Raw genomic sequence first — 13865 nt, forward strand, 5'->3', positions numbered from 1 at the left:
ATTCTGGGTTCAGTATGCCCATTGCTTTTTTCTATTAGAAGTTGATTTTGTTGCTTTCCTATATGGAACGAGGCCTGGGACAGGCCTGATTTAAAGAAGGAGGCTGCTTCAAGGCACAGGTTGGGCCTCATTACGACCCAGGTGGTAAATTACCGCCTGGGCCGTGACTTTACCACCATGGCGTAAACTACGTTTACGCCATGGTGGTTGGCGGACTTACCGCCCCATTCCGAGGTTGGCGGGGCGGTAAGTCCCCAATCCCCATTTATCCTTCCCCATTCCCATTTTTGCCCCATAGGGCATAATGGGAATGGGGAAGGCGTTAATTACGCCACCGTAAATTACGGTGGCGTAATTAACTCCATGGTCCCTTAGCGCCATGGATTTTAACACCTGCTAAAAGCAGGTGTTAAGTCCGCCATGGCGCTAAGGGACCTCGTACTCAGGCGGTAAGGGTCGGCGCTGTTAACGCCGCCGTAAAACCCTTACCGCCTGAGTCGTAATGAGGCCCGTTGTCTCCCCTACCTGCGCGGCTGTGGATAAAGAGATGAGGTGGTAGTTAGCAAGCGGGGATGTATTTCAGCAGATGTGCTGTCTAGGTACTTGATGATGACTAAGGCTTCCAAATATATTCTGGCACAGTACGGTGGGGGATAGAACCCCTTTATTTAAGAATGAGACAGGCCTAGGTGCCATGCATTGTTTCTTGGCATCCTGGTAACTGTTATCAGAGACACTGGGGCAGATGTTGTTTACACTTTCTGGATTCGCCTGCTGTTGTGCCAAGCATCACAGTGGATTTCAGAAGGGGCATGTTCTCAGCTATATTACGTTCGAGAAGGCTCACTTGTTTACTGTTCAATGGCTGAGATCATTTGTCTAGTTATTGCAGAGTGTTTCTACAGGGACGTCAGGTGTGGGCGTGGGTGGTGATTGGTGGAAGGGAGCAGGAATCTGAGATCTTGCTGGATGCTGTCAGCTTGGAGTCTATCAGTTTAAATCAGCTTTTTCCCCACCCACTCTCCATATATGCCATTGTGTGTGGAGGTGAGCGTGCACTGACTGCAATATCTTGAGCCATGCTGCTAAAGGTGCATGTTCTTTGCAGAGGAGAAATATGAGAGGCTGTGTGGCTTTTGTGTGTTCATAAGGGCGAGACTATGGGCCTCATTCCGAGTATGGAGGAAGTCATTGCGCTATTTGCGCCATGACTACCTCCCATACCGGGTCCGGGTCCGACCTGGTTCAATGGGGACTTCCCGGTCCATTCCGACCCTGGAGGGACCGGTAAGTCCCCATTGAAAAATCCATTCCCCATTCCCATTGAGCCCACATAGGGCTCAATGGGAATGGGGAAGTAGCTAATAACGGAACCGTTATTAGCTCTGAAGTCCCTTAACGGGTCCCGTCCATAATGCTTGGTCAGACCAGGCGTTAAGGAAGGGACCCACTAAGAGACCTCGGAATAGGGCGCAAAGGGATTACCGGCACAGATGTTCTTAACGGTGCCCGGTATCCCTTTGCGCCCTACTCGGAATGAGGCTCTATGTGTAAAAGTGGATGTGTCAATAGGGTCTTTATAAATGATGTGCATAAAGCTTATTAGACCAGCCATTCTCGCTGGTTGGTCCAGTGGCGTCTGAGGGATGCTGCAGCCTTTCTAAAAGATTGGTGTTAGGAAAAGTATCTTATGCGATGGGCGGTTGAGGGGGAGGAGCATGCCCATGGTGATGTTGTTCTACTGGTCTAGGTTTTGTTACAGGCACCCACTACTGAGGTGTTTGTTAGTTGTTGGGGCTATTATTTGATGGGCAGGATTTAAATATCAGATTGAAATCCATTGATTATTGAGGTGGGACGAATGCAATGTTAATAGGATCTTACATAGAGGAGACTTGAAGTGAGTCAGTAGTTCCCTATTGTGTCTGGGGTCAATGTTGTCTTTTCAGTAGGGGGTAGTTGTTCAAAATGGCTTGTTGGCTTGGTCACAATGCCAGTCATGCAGGCACAGTATGGCATCATGGTCATGGAAAGCGCGGCCGGCCCATTGGTTTTTGTGAACATGTTGGTGGATCAAAAAAAGGTACTTTATGCAAACCTGAAATTGGCATAAACGAATGTTAGGTCTTGACTGTGATCTGCTTTGTGGAAAATACCAAATGTTCTGTTTGTCTATGATTAATATTGTAACAAATTCTGGAACAGTGCATAGAGAGGTGCGACATCATTCTTAACCTCAATATTGACATGTTCCTTCCAGGGGCGAACGGCTTCCATAAAGAGCTGTGCGGACCCCGTGTGGCATGAACAGATTATCTTCAAGGAAATGTTCCCGCCACTATGTCGAAAGGTTAAGATTCAGGTGTGGGATGAAGGCAGCATGAACGACGTGGCCTTGGCGACACACTTCATCGATTTAAGGACCATCTCCGATGAGCAGGATGGAGATAAAGGTAGGCGGAAGGGAGTGGGGGGCTCGTACAAATACATTCTGTAAAACCATAAGATGTCTCTGAATTGAAGGCTCAAATCTGTTCTTTTATTAGAAAATTATAGTGATAATATTAATATTGGTGGACTATAAACTACAAGTGGTTTTGAGTCTTTGTGCATAAAGCAATATTCTTTGCACCAATAAGATTACATTTAGATGATAAAGATTAGCAATAGAAAAGTAGTGGATTCTGTTCCCTGGGCTTGCCAGCCATTTATCAATTTGTTGGCGGATATGCAACAAAACCCACAATGCAGTGGTTTCTGGCTAAAGGTGATAGGACTGAGAGCTTCCTCATAAAGCAGGATGGCAATAGTGAACATGTACATTGGATGCCTAGATCCTTTTCCTTGAGGAATATGCATCCGAGAAAGGGTTACGGTATGCAGGTACAAGGAGGGTGGTGGTGCCTTGATGGTACACGGCAAGGGGCAATGGAAGAGACTGGATGGTGGGTTGTGTTTTATGAGGAGTCTTTAGGAGATGTGGTTTGATGAAGGCCCATTTTGAAGTTCAAATGCTTTGGGCAAATATTAGATTTTCAGTGTCGCCTTTAAGGTGACATGGTTTTGACTGGACTGCCCGAGCACTCAAAACCCCAGGAAAACTCTGTTAGCAGACACTTCAGAAACATCCATTGGCTCCCCCTGGAGGCCAGGGTCTGATTCAAAATACTTTGGCTGACATTCAACTGTCTGGACAAAATGCTTCAAAAATGACTCAAACTCCTCTGCCCAAAATTACCCTAACATCCAGAAACAGCCAAATGACTGACCCTGACCAGTGCCAAAAATTAAAGCAAATTCCAGGGAGTTTCCTGCCCTGGTTGTCGGGGAGGCGTTCCGTGCCTGTGGAACAGGCTCCCAGATGACTTGAACCACGGAATGCGAGTGATAACCTTCTTCCATCAACTCCTTGAAATCTAGAAGCACGAATGACCTAAACATACTGGCGGAAGACCTGCATGTGATTGATCTTACCGGATCTTATGCTACAAATCGTGCAAACATAAACACAACATGTGTGGGGACATGCAAAGTGACGGAACATTAAAATGGCCAAAACTTCAACCTCATTTATGTTGTGACCATACTAGTTGTTCCCATAGTGCCAGGTTGAAGTTCTGCCCAGTGTACAGACAATGTCATCACGTTGATATGGTGTTATAAGTATTTCAATGAGCACATATTGATTTGAAAGTAAAACACATACCGATAAACTCTCCATGTGTTTTTTGCCCATCTGAGCCATTTTGAGCAGGATTCCCTACATGGAATGGAAAAGTCACTCTTTGAGTTTTCCTGTTCCATCCAGGGAAAATGCATGCATTTCTCTATGGATGCTCCTGTCCCTTTTATATGTGAAAGAGCAGCCCGTTTACCTAGGGATCCCTAGTACAGGTGTTAAGCTTAGGATGTATACACGGCAGCTGCTTTTCTGATAGTGATTAAGGAAGGTTGCTGTAGGATATAGAAGGATGATTAGTCTGGAGCACATGTGTGGCACAGCAACCTGGGATAAGGATGGATTTCCATGGCATCCTCGCCTCCAAATGACTAGTGATAAAAATCCTTTTGACAGGAAATCAGAAATGGAAGGTGATGTAGTTTAGCAAACTGGCGAATGTTTGCAAATTACCATTAATCATTCTTTTTAAACTGAAGCATGATTGCTGGCAATTTAATAAGTAGAGAGATCATGTACAAACCTATCCTCTTCCCAAACCTGCTGACTTGCATTTTTCCGAAGCAGATAATCAGGCCAGTATCCCAATGCCCCAGTGGAATAGCCTTCATTCATTTTGCGACAATAGGTGGTTATCTGGTATGCAGAACTACACACTGATTGGATGTTTCCCTTTATCCTGCAAGGGCTAACAAATAGCATACAATGACATACTTGTAGATCATGTCATGCCCTTGCATATTTTCAGCTCCAGTGATTCATTGTAATGTGGCCATTTGCACCAATGCCTTCAGTAGCTGTCTTGTACAGTGAACTCAACGTAGGGCCTGAAATGCAAATATTTGCACTCCAGCAAATGAGAAGATGCCCATGAGAATCTTGGCTTGCACCGGATACCTTTCCTGATTCACAAAACCTAAAGCTGGAGCACATCTGGAGATGCTTGCAACACTTCTGATATGCCCTTGAGGAAATCCTTGTATATCACATTTCTGCATGCTAGTGGCATCCCCAAATCCTCTCCCATTTTAGGAAGTGTGGACATCTGACATGTTCAGGGCATTTGCTCATTGTTTCCAGTGCACCACTTTGTGAATCAGGTCCATAGTGTCTACTGTAGACCTGACAGCAAAAGAACAGGTTCCCTGTGTGTTAGGAGGAATTGGTCCAGGTGCCTGAAGCCTGCTGAGGACCTCACTTGTTTTATTATCATGATCATGAGCATGGCATGGCCCTCTTTGCAGCTCATAAGATTAATATGATGCTAAAGTTGGGCATTGCCACTTACTGCGCGTAATGACACCTCTTCTCTCCTGCATCTCACTGTGGCATGTAAACAGACCGTTTGCCTGGATCATGCAGATATAAACAGTTAGAGATACTTAAAAAGCATTGCCTGATCTAAAGGCTCCCACCTCCACTAATCTCTTTCTTCAGCTTCAGTTTGCAAGCTGATTGCACAGCTCAGTGCCTGCTTTTGCAAGGTGTGTGTAACCGGGAGGCCTCAGGCTCACACCCAGGTAGAACAAACGTTGCATACATACCCCGTCTGTTCCTAAAATGAGGAGACTTTAGTTGGTTGACAGCACCTATTAATTGAGCTTTTATAAGTAAAAGCAATTGCTATGCATAAATGTGTTGTTATATCCTTACATTATTAGCGATTGTTTTGTGAACACTGCTTTCTATGTGAAAAAAACTATGCTTAACATGCCAAAATATGGTTCCATGAGTAATTTAATGAGTCATCATTTGAACAACACATATCAACTATTAGCCTTATCTTTATTTGTGTTTTGTTTTAATCTCCATTGTCCCAATAGTCACAATTTGTAAAGCTAGGTACTTTGGGAGATTAAAATCTAAAGACAGAAAACACTGAGAGTGAATAGGCCTGTCAGATTTCATGCAGTTAACCAGGAACATGGACTTGTAATATAGCCAATTATTGAGGGAAAATGACCCACCCCTAGTTATGCCACGAGGTGAAGGTCATTTATACTAAGTGTTGATGTCTCCTCGCTCTTAAGGCTATTGACATATATTGGTAATAGCAATATAGGTTTCGGAGTTGTAGTTGTAAAGTAGAAACCGTTTAACAATAAAATAAATACAATGCGTTATCAAATTAAATGTGCGTTTATGCTGTCATTATTTAAAGAAAGGTTGTCTTCATAACTTAAGCATTTTAATAACAAACTTTGTTGAACAGGAGTGGGTTTAACGTGAGCATGCATTAGGTGTTGTTTAAAAGTAAACAGCTTCTCTATAAGAAAGAAAAAGCATTTGCCATGTTACGTTGAAAGAAAGTTGCATTGTTGTTTCCCTGTCTGCTTTTGAAGTCAGTGGGCTTCGTTACAAGTTTGCCGGTCCGGATACAGCAGTACCGGTAAGTTTTCCGGTACCATTGTTTCCGGACCGGCAAACTCCTAGTTGTGCTCGTGGGTGCCTTTCAATACGCCAGGTCTGACCTGGCAGAATGAAAGGCACCCATGAGCACACCATGCCTCGAGCACCGGCACGATAATTAACTGTGCCAGGTTTACCTGCTCCGGCACCTGCGAAAGGGCAATTACCAGGTCCGGCGGGGCCGGAAATACCCCGGTAATTGCCCATTCGCGGGTGCTGGATTTTCTTGCAGGTTTTGAGGTAGCCTTGCGGGTTTTAACAGCAAGGCTACCCCCAACATTGTTCAGAAGGCAGTTAATACCAGCAGTATTGACTGTACTATGAACATTCCGATTGGCTGAGAGGAAGGCAATACAGATCTCCATGTGCTAATGATAAGTAATACCATCCATGACCAGTTTGAAACACTAATGACCAGGTGAAGCATTTGATCATTGATTTGTACCTTTCTTTTCGACCCAGGGTTCCTTCCTACTTTTGGACCATCCTGGATCAACCTGTATGGGTCCCCTCGGAACCACTCATTAATTGACGACCATCAGGAGCTTAATGAAGGATTCGGAGAAGGCGTCTCTTTCCGGGGACGCATCCTGGTTGAAATTGCAGTGGAGATCCTGTCAGGAGGAGCACATGAGTCAAAGTTTTCCAAGATTATCAAGGAAATAAAGTTGCCTGGGAAGGATACCAAAGCCGGAAAAGGTACAGGAAAAGAAAAAGGAGAAAAGGGCGCAGAAGATGCAAAAACCTCACCTGCGGCAGATAAGACAAATTCAACTCAAGTGGAAGTGGAACACTTTGATGTGCCTCCTGAGGTGAGTGTACATGGCAGATGCAACGCCAGTGGACATGGGGCCTCATTCCGAGGTTGGAGGTAGCTATTAGCACCATGGCTACCCCCTTATCGCATACCGGGTCCGGGTTCCCTGAATGGGGACTTACCGGGTCATTCCAACCTTGGAGGACCCAGTATTTCCCCATTCAGGGAACCCATCCCCTTTCCCATTCGAGCCCCCATAGGCTCCCTGGTCCTTTAGTGGCTCCCACTAAGAGCGGCTGGTTTTACCCGCTAAGGGACCTCGTAATGCGGCGGTAAGGGGCTAACGGCACCGGCATCCTTACCGGCGCTGTTAACCCCTTACCGCCGACCTCGTAATGAGGCCCAGGGTTTGCTTAATGCATCATTTTTCTTTTCCCTACCAATAAAGAGGAGACAAGGCCATGATATCAGTATCTTCTGTCACACTATGCCAGGACTATTTTTGGTGCATTTGCCACTGTTAGCCGCCATTAAGGCTGTGCAAGCATCCACCCAGCCTTACTCGTGCTTCATACCGAAAAAAGGCACCTGCATGCGGTGTACCTGCAGGATCCTGCAGGGCTTGCCGACACTCCTACTCCAGCCGAACAAAGCCCAGAAACATAATGTGGAACTGGCCTGATCCTATGCCTCCCAGAACAATGCTGTGGCTCTTGCAGGGAGAGGAGCCCTTCACAAGGATCAGGTCAGTTCCACATTATGGTTCTGGGCTCTGTTAGTCTGGAGTAGGAGTGTACGTGGCAAGCCAAAAACTTGCATTGTAGAGAGGTTTTGGTGGGATTTGGAGGGCATTGATGATCATTGCATTAGATAGGATTGGTTTCTTATCCCAGATACCCCTTTCGCCTGTTTATGTTTGCATCCCCCCCCCTTCGTGTTGTCTTTCCTTTTCAACCTTACTTTTACTCATAAAAACAACAAAAAGATGTACCTGGCTTTTCCTCTTTACCCCTATTCTTTTTACCTTTTATTTCTCCTCAAAACGTTTAAAACATACACAAATAATGTTTTCTTTTTATTCCTAATCTCTTTCTCTTGAAACTTCTTTATTTTATTTCCTTTATTTTGCGCTCAACCCCAAATAATAGCAAATAAAGAACAAAACTGTTCCTTTTTGTATTCCTGCTGGTCTGTCAAACCTAAAAACCCCTTTGTGTGTGAACCAGCGGATCCTTCCTGTTTGAGTTACCTTCCTTTGTATGACCCGGATCTAGATACACATTTATTTCTTTGCACTAGTCAGACACATATATGTGTTATTAACTTGTGTTAGTCCTTCCTAAGAAAGGGCATTACGTCATCAAGGAGTGGAGGGATTTTATTTGGAGGAGAAACTGATGATTTCCAGGTGGAGACCCGTGAAGTGAAAGGTATGCCTCTTCTGGTTGTGAGCCCGGGAGTTGCTAGGCACCTATCATAGGTGCTAGGTATCCACAAGCAGAGCAGCACTTTCTTGAGAAGGGAGAGTCGCTGAGCAATTGCTCAGGAAGAGGACAGGAGTCAGGGTTGACGGTGGAGGGTTTCGACTGCTACAGGGTGAAGTAGCAGAGGAAAAGCCCTAGATGGCATTGTTAGTTTGTTACTGCCATATGAGAACAGGGCCGGACTGACCATGAAGGATGCACCACTTCTGCAGAAGAAGACCAAGGCAGTGTCAATGCTCGTAATCCGTGCAGGCAGGAGGAGGCAGCATACGGCAGGAGGAGGCAGCATACGGCAGGAGGAGGCAGCATACTTGTATTAGAGTTGTTCAAAGTGCCTGGGGAGGCCAATCTGTGCATACAGGAGGAGTACATTTGGCTTGTTGCAGATACATTACAGTTTCTGCTGGAAACTGTCCTAATTACCTTTAAAGCTGGAGAGCATAGTGTGGTAATGCAGGAAGAGTGTGCCACAGAGAGGCTGGGTGGCATAGAGAGATACAGGGTGAGTGTACGACCATGTGCAAGAGTAGACCATTGAGCAACTGGTGGAGGAGACAGAGCTGGTGCCCCAGCGGATATCTCAGTAGGGGGAAGAGACTGAAGCCTTTGCATCTGTGCCTGCTCTTATATCGGAGGCAAGGCAGGGCCAAGTAGGTTTCAGGTGGGACCAGACAGTTCCCATCTTGTAATAGTCCTAAGAATGCTCCATGAGTCCTCGAGATGGGAGGAGTTTGACGGGGAAGTAGGAAACCGAGATATGAAAGAAATGAAATAAGCAAGTGAAGCAGGGTACACCCAAGAATGCTGCTCCTTGGGGACCCGAGCAAAGCACAATCACACGAAAAGTAATCATGTTATGACTACTCCGGTCAATTCCATTGATCCCTTACTACTAAATCCCCCTCTAGCAGTGGGGAGGTCAACAAGGGAGTGTCCTCACATGAGGACAAGCCTGCCTGTCGCTGACCCCTGGGACACCAGCACAAGCATCCCACAGTCTCCATCCCCTCTCAGCCTCTCCAAGACTCTAGGCCCTCAGTGCATACTGTCCCAGTTTCATCATCCACAGGCAAGGGCGTGCCCACATCACTAGTACCACCGCCATCACCACATCTGCTTGCTGTATTTACAGGTGTTAGTCCTGTTTTTTGCCACTATTAGGGCAGGAAAGGAGAAAGTCAATGATGCGCCATGCAACCACACACTGCCTGTATTGCCAATTGACCGTCAGATGGGGAGCTGAAGCACGCAGCAGGGGAGGAGGCCATTGAGGGGCACCTCTTTTGACACTACACTACGCTCTTGTAGGTGAATGACTGGGTATTCGACAAGAGGGTGCAAAAGGGAAGCTTGAGTCAGTTCTGTCAGAAACACAATCTTCACGAGTTGTAGAAGCTGCCTGGTTCCACTCCTGAAGAGGGGATTGAATAAGTTAAGCAAAGAGTTCATGACTTAAAGGAGGTAGGCCAAACCAGAATCACCACACACATCAATGCATGGTTGCCCTGCATGGCTGCCATGGGTGAATGTCCTCTGACAGCAGTACTCTCGTGAATTATATTCAAACTGTTCATACGCTACACATTTGCATTTTTCATTTGCATCAGGTGTAACGATCTAAGCTAAGAATGGGCTTGTTCAAACTTATTTCATGGATGGAAAAAGGAGAATGTGTGTGTTGACCTGTTGGGGATGTATGGCCGATGCATCAAACCATCCCTGAATTCAGTATCATTATTAACTGAGCTGCATGGGGTAGATGGCAACATGTTAAGGCTTTGGGGAGCATGTGAGTTGATATCACATCTACTTGGAAAGTAAACTGCCTACTACTCAGTTGTATACACTTGCCATGTTGTGGTCATTCATGGCCTGGCACTGATGGTGTGCTTTCTAAGGCAACTGTTTAGATATTTGCAATCTTGGAAAAGAACAAGGAATCAGTTAATATAATAGTACATGAAAAGCCATGACTGGAGTGGCCAATACAATGCACATTTTCACAACTCAAGTTTCACAGGGATGACTGAGCAAATGGACAAGTGGTATACACTATATTACAAGTTGGCTCGTTGTGAATTGCTGTGTGCATCCTTCTCACCGTGGGGTTGGTGTTGTCTGTTGCGGGGCTTGTGCTGTGGCAGGCGCAGAGTGATGCTTTACACCTTCATGTCAATTGGGATGTCTTATAGGTGGGAAAGTACATTTGCCATCCTTCCCATCTTCCTCTTACTCCTCCCTGGTTTCCAAAGTCACGTGTTGGGACCTGGACCCAGGGGGGCTCTCATCCTTATCATAGTCATGCTCATCATTACTCTCATATTCATATTTATGGAGACCAGGGGCACCTCACATCCTGCAGCCATGCCATTGTTTCTCCTGACTTGTCAGTGGACACAATCTGCAATCTCTCCCCCCCCTTCTGCGCTGGACCCAGTGTGGTGAACCTTCTCGGCAATCCAACTCTCCCTCTTATACTTTTAGATGCTATGAAGATGTTGGCAATTAAAATTGTCACTTTTGCGCAGCCACAATGACGGATTGCCAACTCATTTACAGCCACTGAATGCACACTCTTGCCAAAAAAGAATAATATTTATCATTCTCAACTTTGCAACTTATGGCAAGTATTTTGTCTGGCCGCTAAAATATAGCACACTGATTTTCAGTCATGGAATATAATCAACTTCTGCATGCTTCAAATCTTGTATGTCTAGTATGTAATCTCTTGCGCTGGGGACAAATCAATGAAAAAGTTGCGACCATCCCAATATTAAGAGGCACGTCTCTATTTGCCTCAATTGGTAAGTTTAAAAATAACAATACAACATCTGTCTATTGGTTGCACCAACTCATCAGAATTCAAATAAGTATTGCCGTATGAAACTATTTTATCCTGGATTTATTTTCAGAGGATCATAAAAGCTGTCCTCACAAATGTTTCACATGTTGCGAGAGCTATGTGCTCTTCATCAGGGTTCAGTGATACATGATTGAATGTTAGTACTTTTTATTTGTTCAAGATTTTTGTGGCAACTGTTATGATTTCACCAGTGATTGCTTGCTTTTACTTTTTGAATATTTTCTGGCAACCTGCTATGATCTCAGCAGGGTATGTATTGATAACTTTCTTCAATCCCAAGCAGGTCTGAACCGTGTTCCTTATTCGCAGTCCCATCCCTCTGCTTCACCCCCGGGGTGGCACTGGTGTGTGTGAGCCCCTTCCATGTTATCTCACGATTTCTAGTACTAACTCTGGTTTGCTCATTTCACATCTTTTAATACCTCTTCTTTTCTGCCTACTCCTTTTAAATTCACATTGGTGAATACCCATTCAGTGGTAGCTCTTGCCACTCAGTTGCACTGACTTTGATATCTTGTTTATGTTAGAAATATGGTTTGGCAATGTTTCATGACCTGGCAAGCCTCTTTTCATTCTGCCATTCTACTTTCTTCTTCCCCAGGGCAGATTACATCCACTTGGAGGGATTAAGTCATTGTCCATAGAAACTCGAAAATGTTATGCAAAATGCAATTATTAGTGCCTATTTATTAAGCTATTTTAAATAAGTTTTCATGCCCGCTCTCCATTTCTATATTCTTGACTTTGTTCCATCATCTTCACCCCTATCAGCCAATCAGCTTTTACTTCTGACTTATTGTCTTTCTTTCTCAGTACTCTGGGACTGTTAAATTCAGCCTGTTTTCGGGTGATTTGGGTTTATAAACATTCTTAACACTGTAACCCAAGGTATTCTTGATCAGTTTAAGCCGTTTAAGGTTTCCTTCCCTCACTCAGAATAGTAAAGTAGGACAGACCCTCAAGCTAGGCCATGTCATTGACTGGGTACTTTGAAACAGAAACATGTTTACGTCCAACAGTCAGGTATCACCATGGACCGGACAACCATCTAATTGTGTTTTACTTCTGTTTCCCTTTTTAATGTATAACCTGCTACATGCCCCAGGGCCTCAGAGCGCACATAAAACAACAAACAAAACAATACAACACAAAGCAATAAGAAGGATGAAGGGTGAGAGCAATAAAGAACAGATAATCTACACCTCAATTAAAAAGAGGAGTCTTGATTGCTCTTCTTCGTCCAAGAGGCTCCACCTCTTGAGAAAGAGTCTCATTCTGCTTTTCATGTCTTGTGTCGCACTATTAAAGACGAGAACTATACCTGTAATTTCTGGAGATGTTGCATGAAGGCCCTCAGCAAAGCAGTTCAGGCAGGAACTCTACATGGCTACACACTACCAAAGCAAAACAATGCCAGAAATGAATTACCAGTTAACATTTCTTTTAATACACGGCTTGTTTCACAGATTCATGAAGAAAAATGTGAAGATTTTCTCTTGTTTGGCTCATTTTTTGAAGCCTCCATGATTGAAAGGAAGATCGGCGACAAACCAATCAGCTTTGAAGTTACTGTCGGTAAGCGATAGCATGCTGAATTCAAAATCTTTATGAATGTAATTCAATATCACACCATTGTCCTATTTCATATTTTTGTCAGAAAGCAATTATTTTCACAGATTATTCTGTTTCTCAAAACAACAAACCACAGATATTGGCAAAGATATGGTAAATGTGTAAATGACAGATTAAATTCGTCTAAAAACAATATTGTTGTTTAGTAGTTCCTAAATTCCAGAACAAGTGGCTTAAAGCACATCTGTGGGAGGGGGTATGGGGTACTGCAGTATAAATTAACAGCATAGAAAAGTACAATTTTTGACATTGAATAGAGACTGTAAACCGTAAGCTAAAAGAGGTTGCGTCGGGGGAAAATAAAGGACAGTTGAGGGGCAGAGGAGAAGTCTGAAATGAGCCTAAATGTTACGTGGTCTCTATTAGCTAATGTAAAGGGTAAACAAATAATACATTATCTACACGAGAAGCTCTTGATAACAACATTAAAAATGCAACATATTGTTACAATTTTAGGGGAAAAAATGCTTCCAATATATGGGATAAAAATAATAATTTGTCTCAAAACCCACAGCTGTGCATAATCAGATTAATAAAATCCACTAAGGAGTTCCATGACCTAATACAAATCAGCATACGGCTTCAGGTACTATGATTTTAATTGGAATAGCTTGTGCCAAAAACAATCAAAAATAAAGTTAGCGATATAGAGCCTCATTACAAGTTTGGCAAAAAAAAAGTGGCAGTAATTCTGTTCCTTCCACTTTATTTGGTGATAACAGAATTAGCACCACTTTTACCACACTGCTGAATTCGGAGGGTGGCCACTTTAAGGGCAAAAAGCCGCAGATTTACTCCACAGTATTTCTGCTTGCAGAAAATCTGTCAAAATTCCCCAGAAGTGCATGTGGACTCCAGAATGGAGGATTTACACTGCCCTGCCACTATCCGTAATCCCATTGTATACCCACAGGACCAAGTAGTGGTAAGGGTCACCAGGGTTATAAATTGGTGGATGGACCGCTGATTTATCACCAAAACCGCTAAGGAGGTCCATCTGTCGGATAAAACTGAGTTCACTAGCATTGTCTTTCTTGTGCA

At 44.2% G+C, this 13865-nt stretch overlaps 1 protein-coding gene across 1 annotated transcript in view; it reads left to right on the plus strand.

The window, feature by feature from the left end:
* Nucleotides 1–13865, plus strand: part of FER1L6 (fer-1 like family member 6) — a 1078814-nt gene that overhangs the window by 553166 nt on the left and 511783 nt on the right. The window contains exons 10-12 of the mRNA XM_069621590.1: nt 2261–2453; nt 6551–6900; nt 12659–12767. Coding sequence (XP_069477691.1) covers nt 2261–2453; nt 6551–6900; nt 12659–12767 — 652 coding nt within the window. The remainder of the gene's footprint in view (nt 1–2260; nt 2454–6550; nt 6901–12658; nt 12768–13865) is intronic.

This window comes from Ambystoma mexicanum, chromosome 5q (assembly GCF_040938575.1).
Source record: "Ambystoma mexicanum isolate Mex_15411 chromosome 5q, UKY_AmexF1_1, whole genome shotgun sequence".
Lineage (NCBI taxonomy): Eukaryota > Metazoa > Chordata > Amphibia > Caudata > Ambystomatidae > Ambystoma > Ambystoma mexicanum.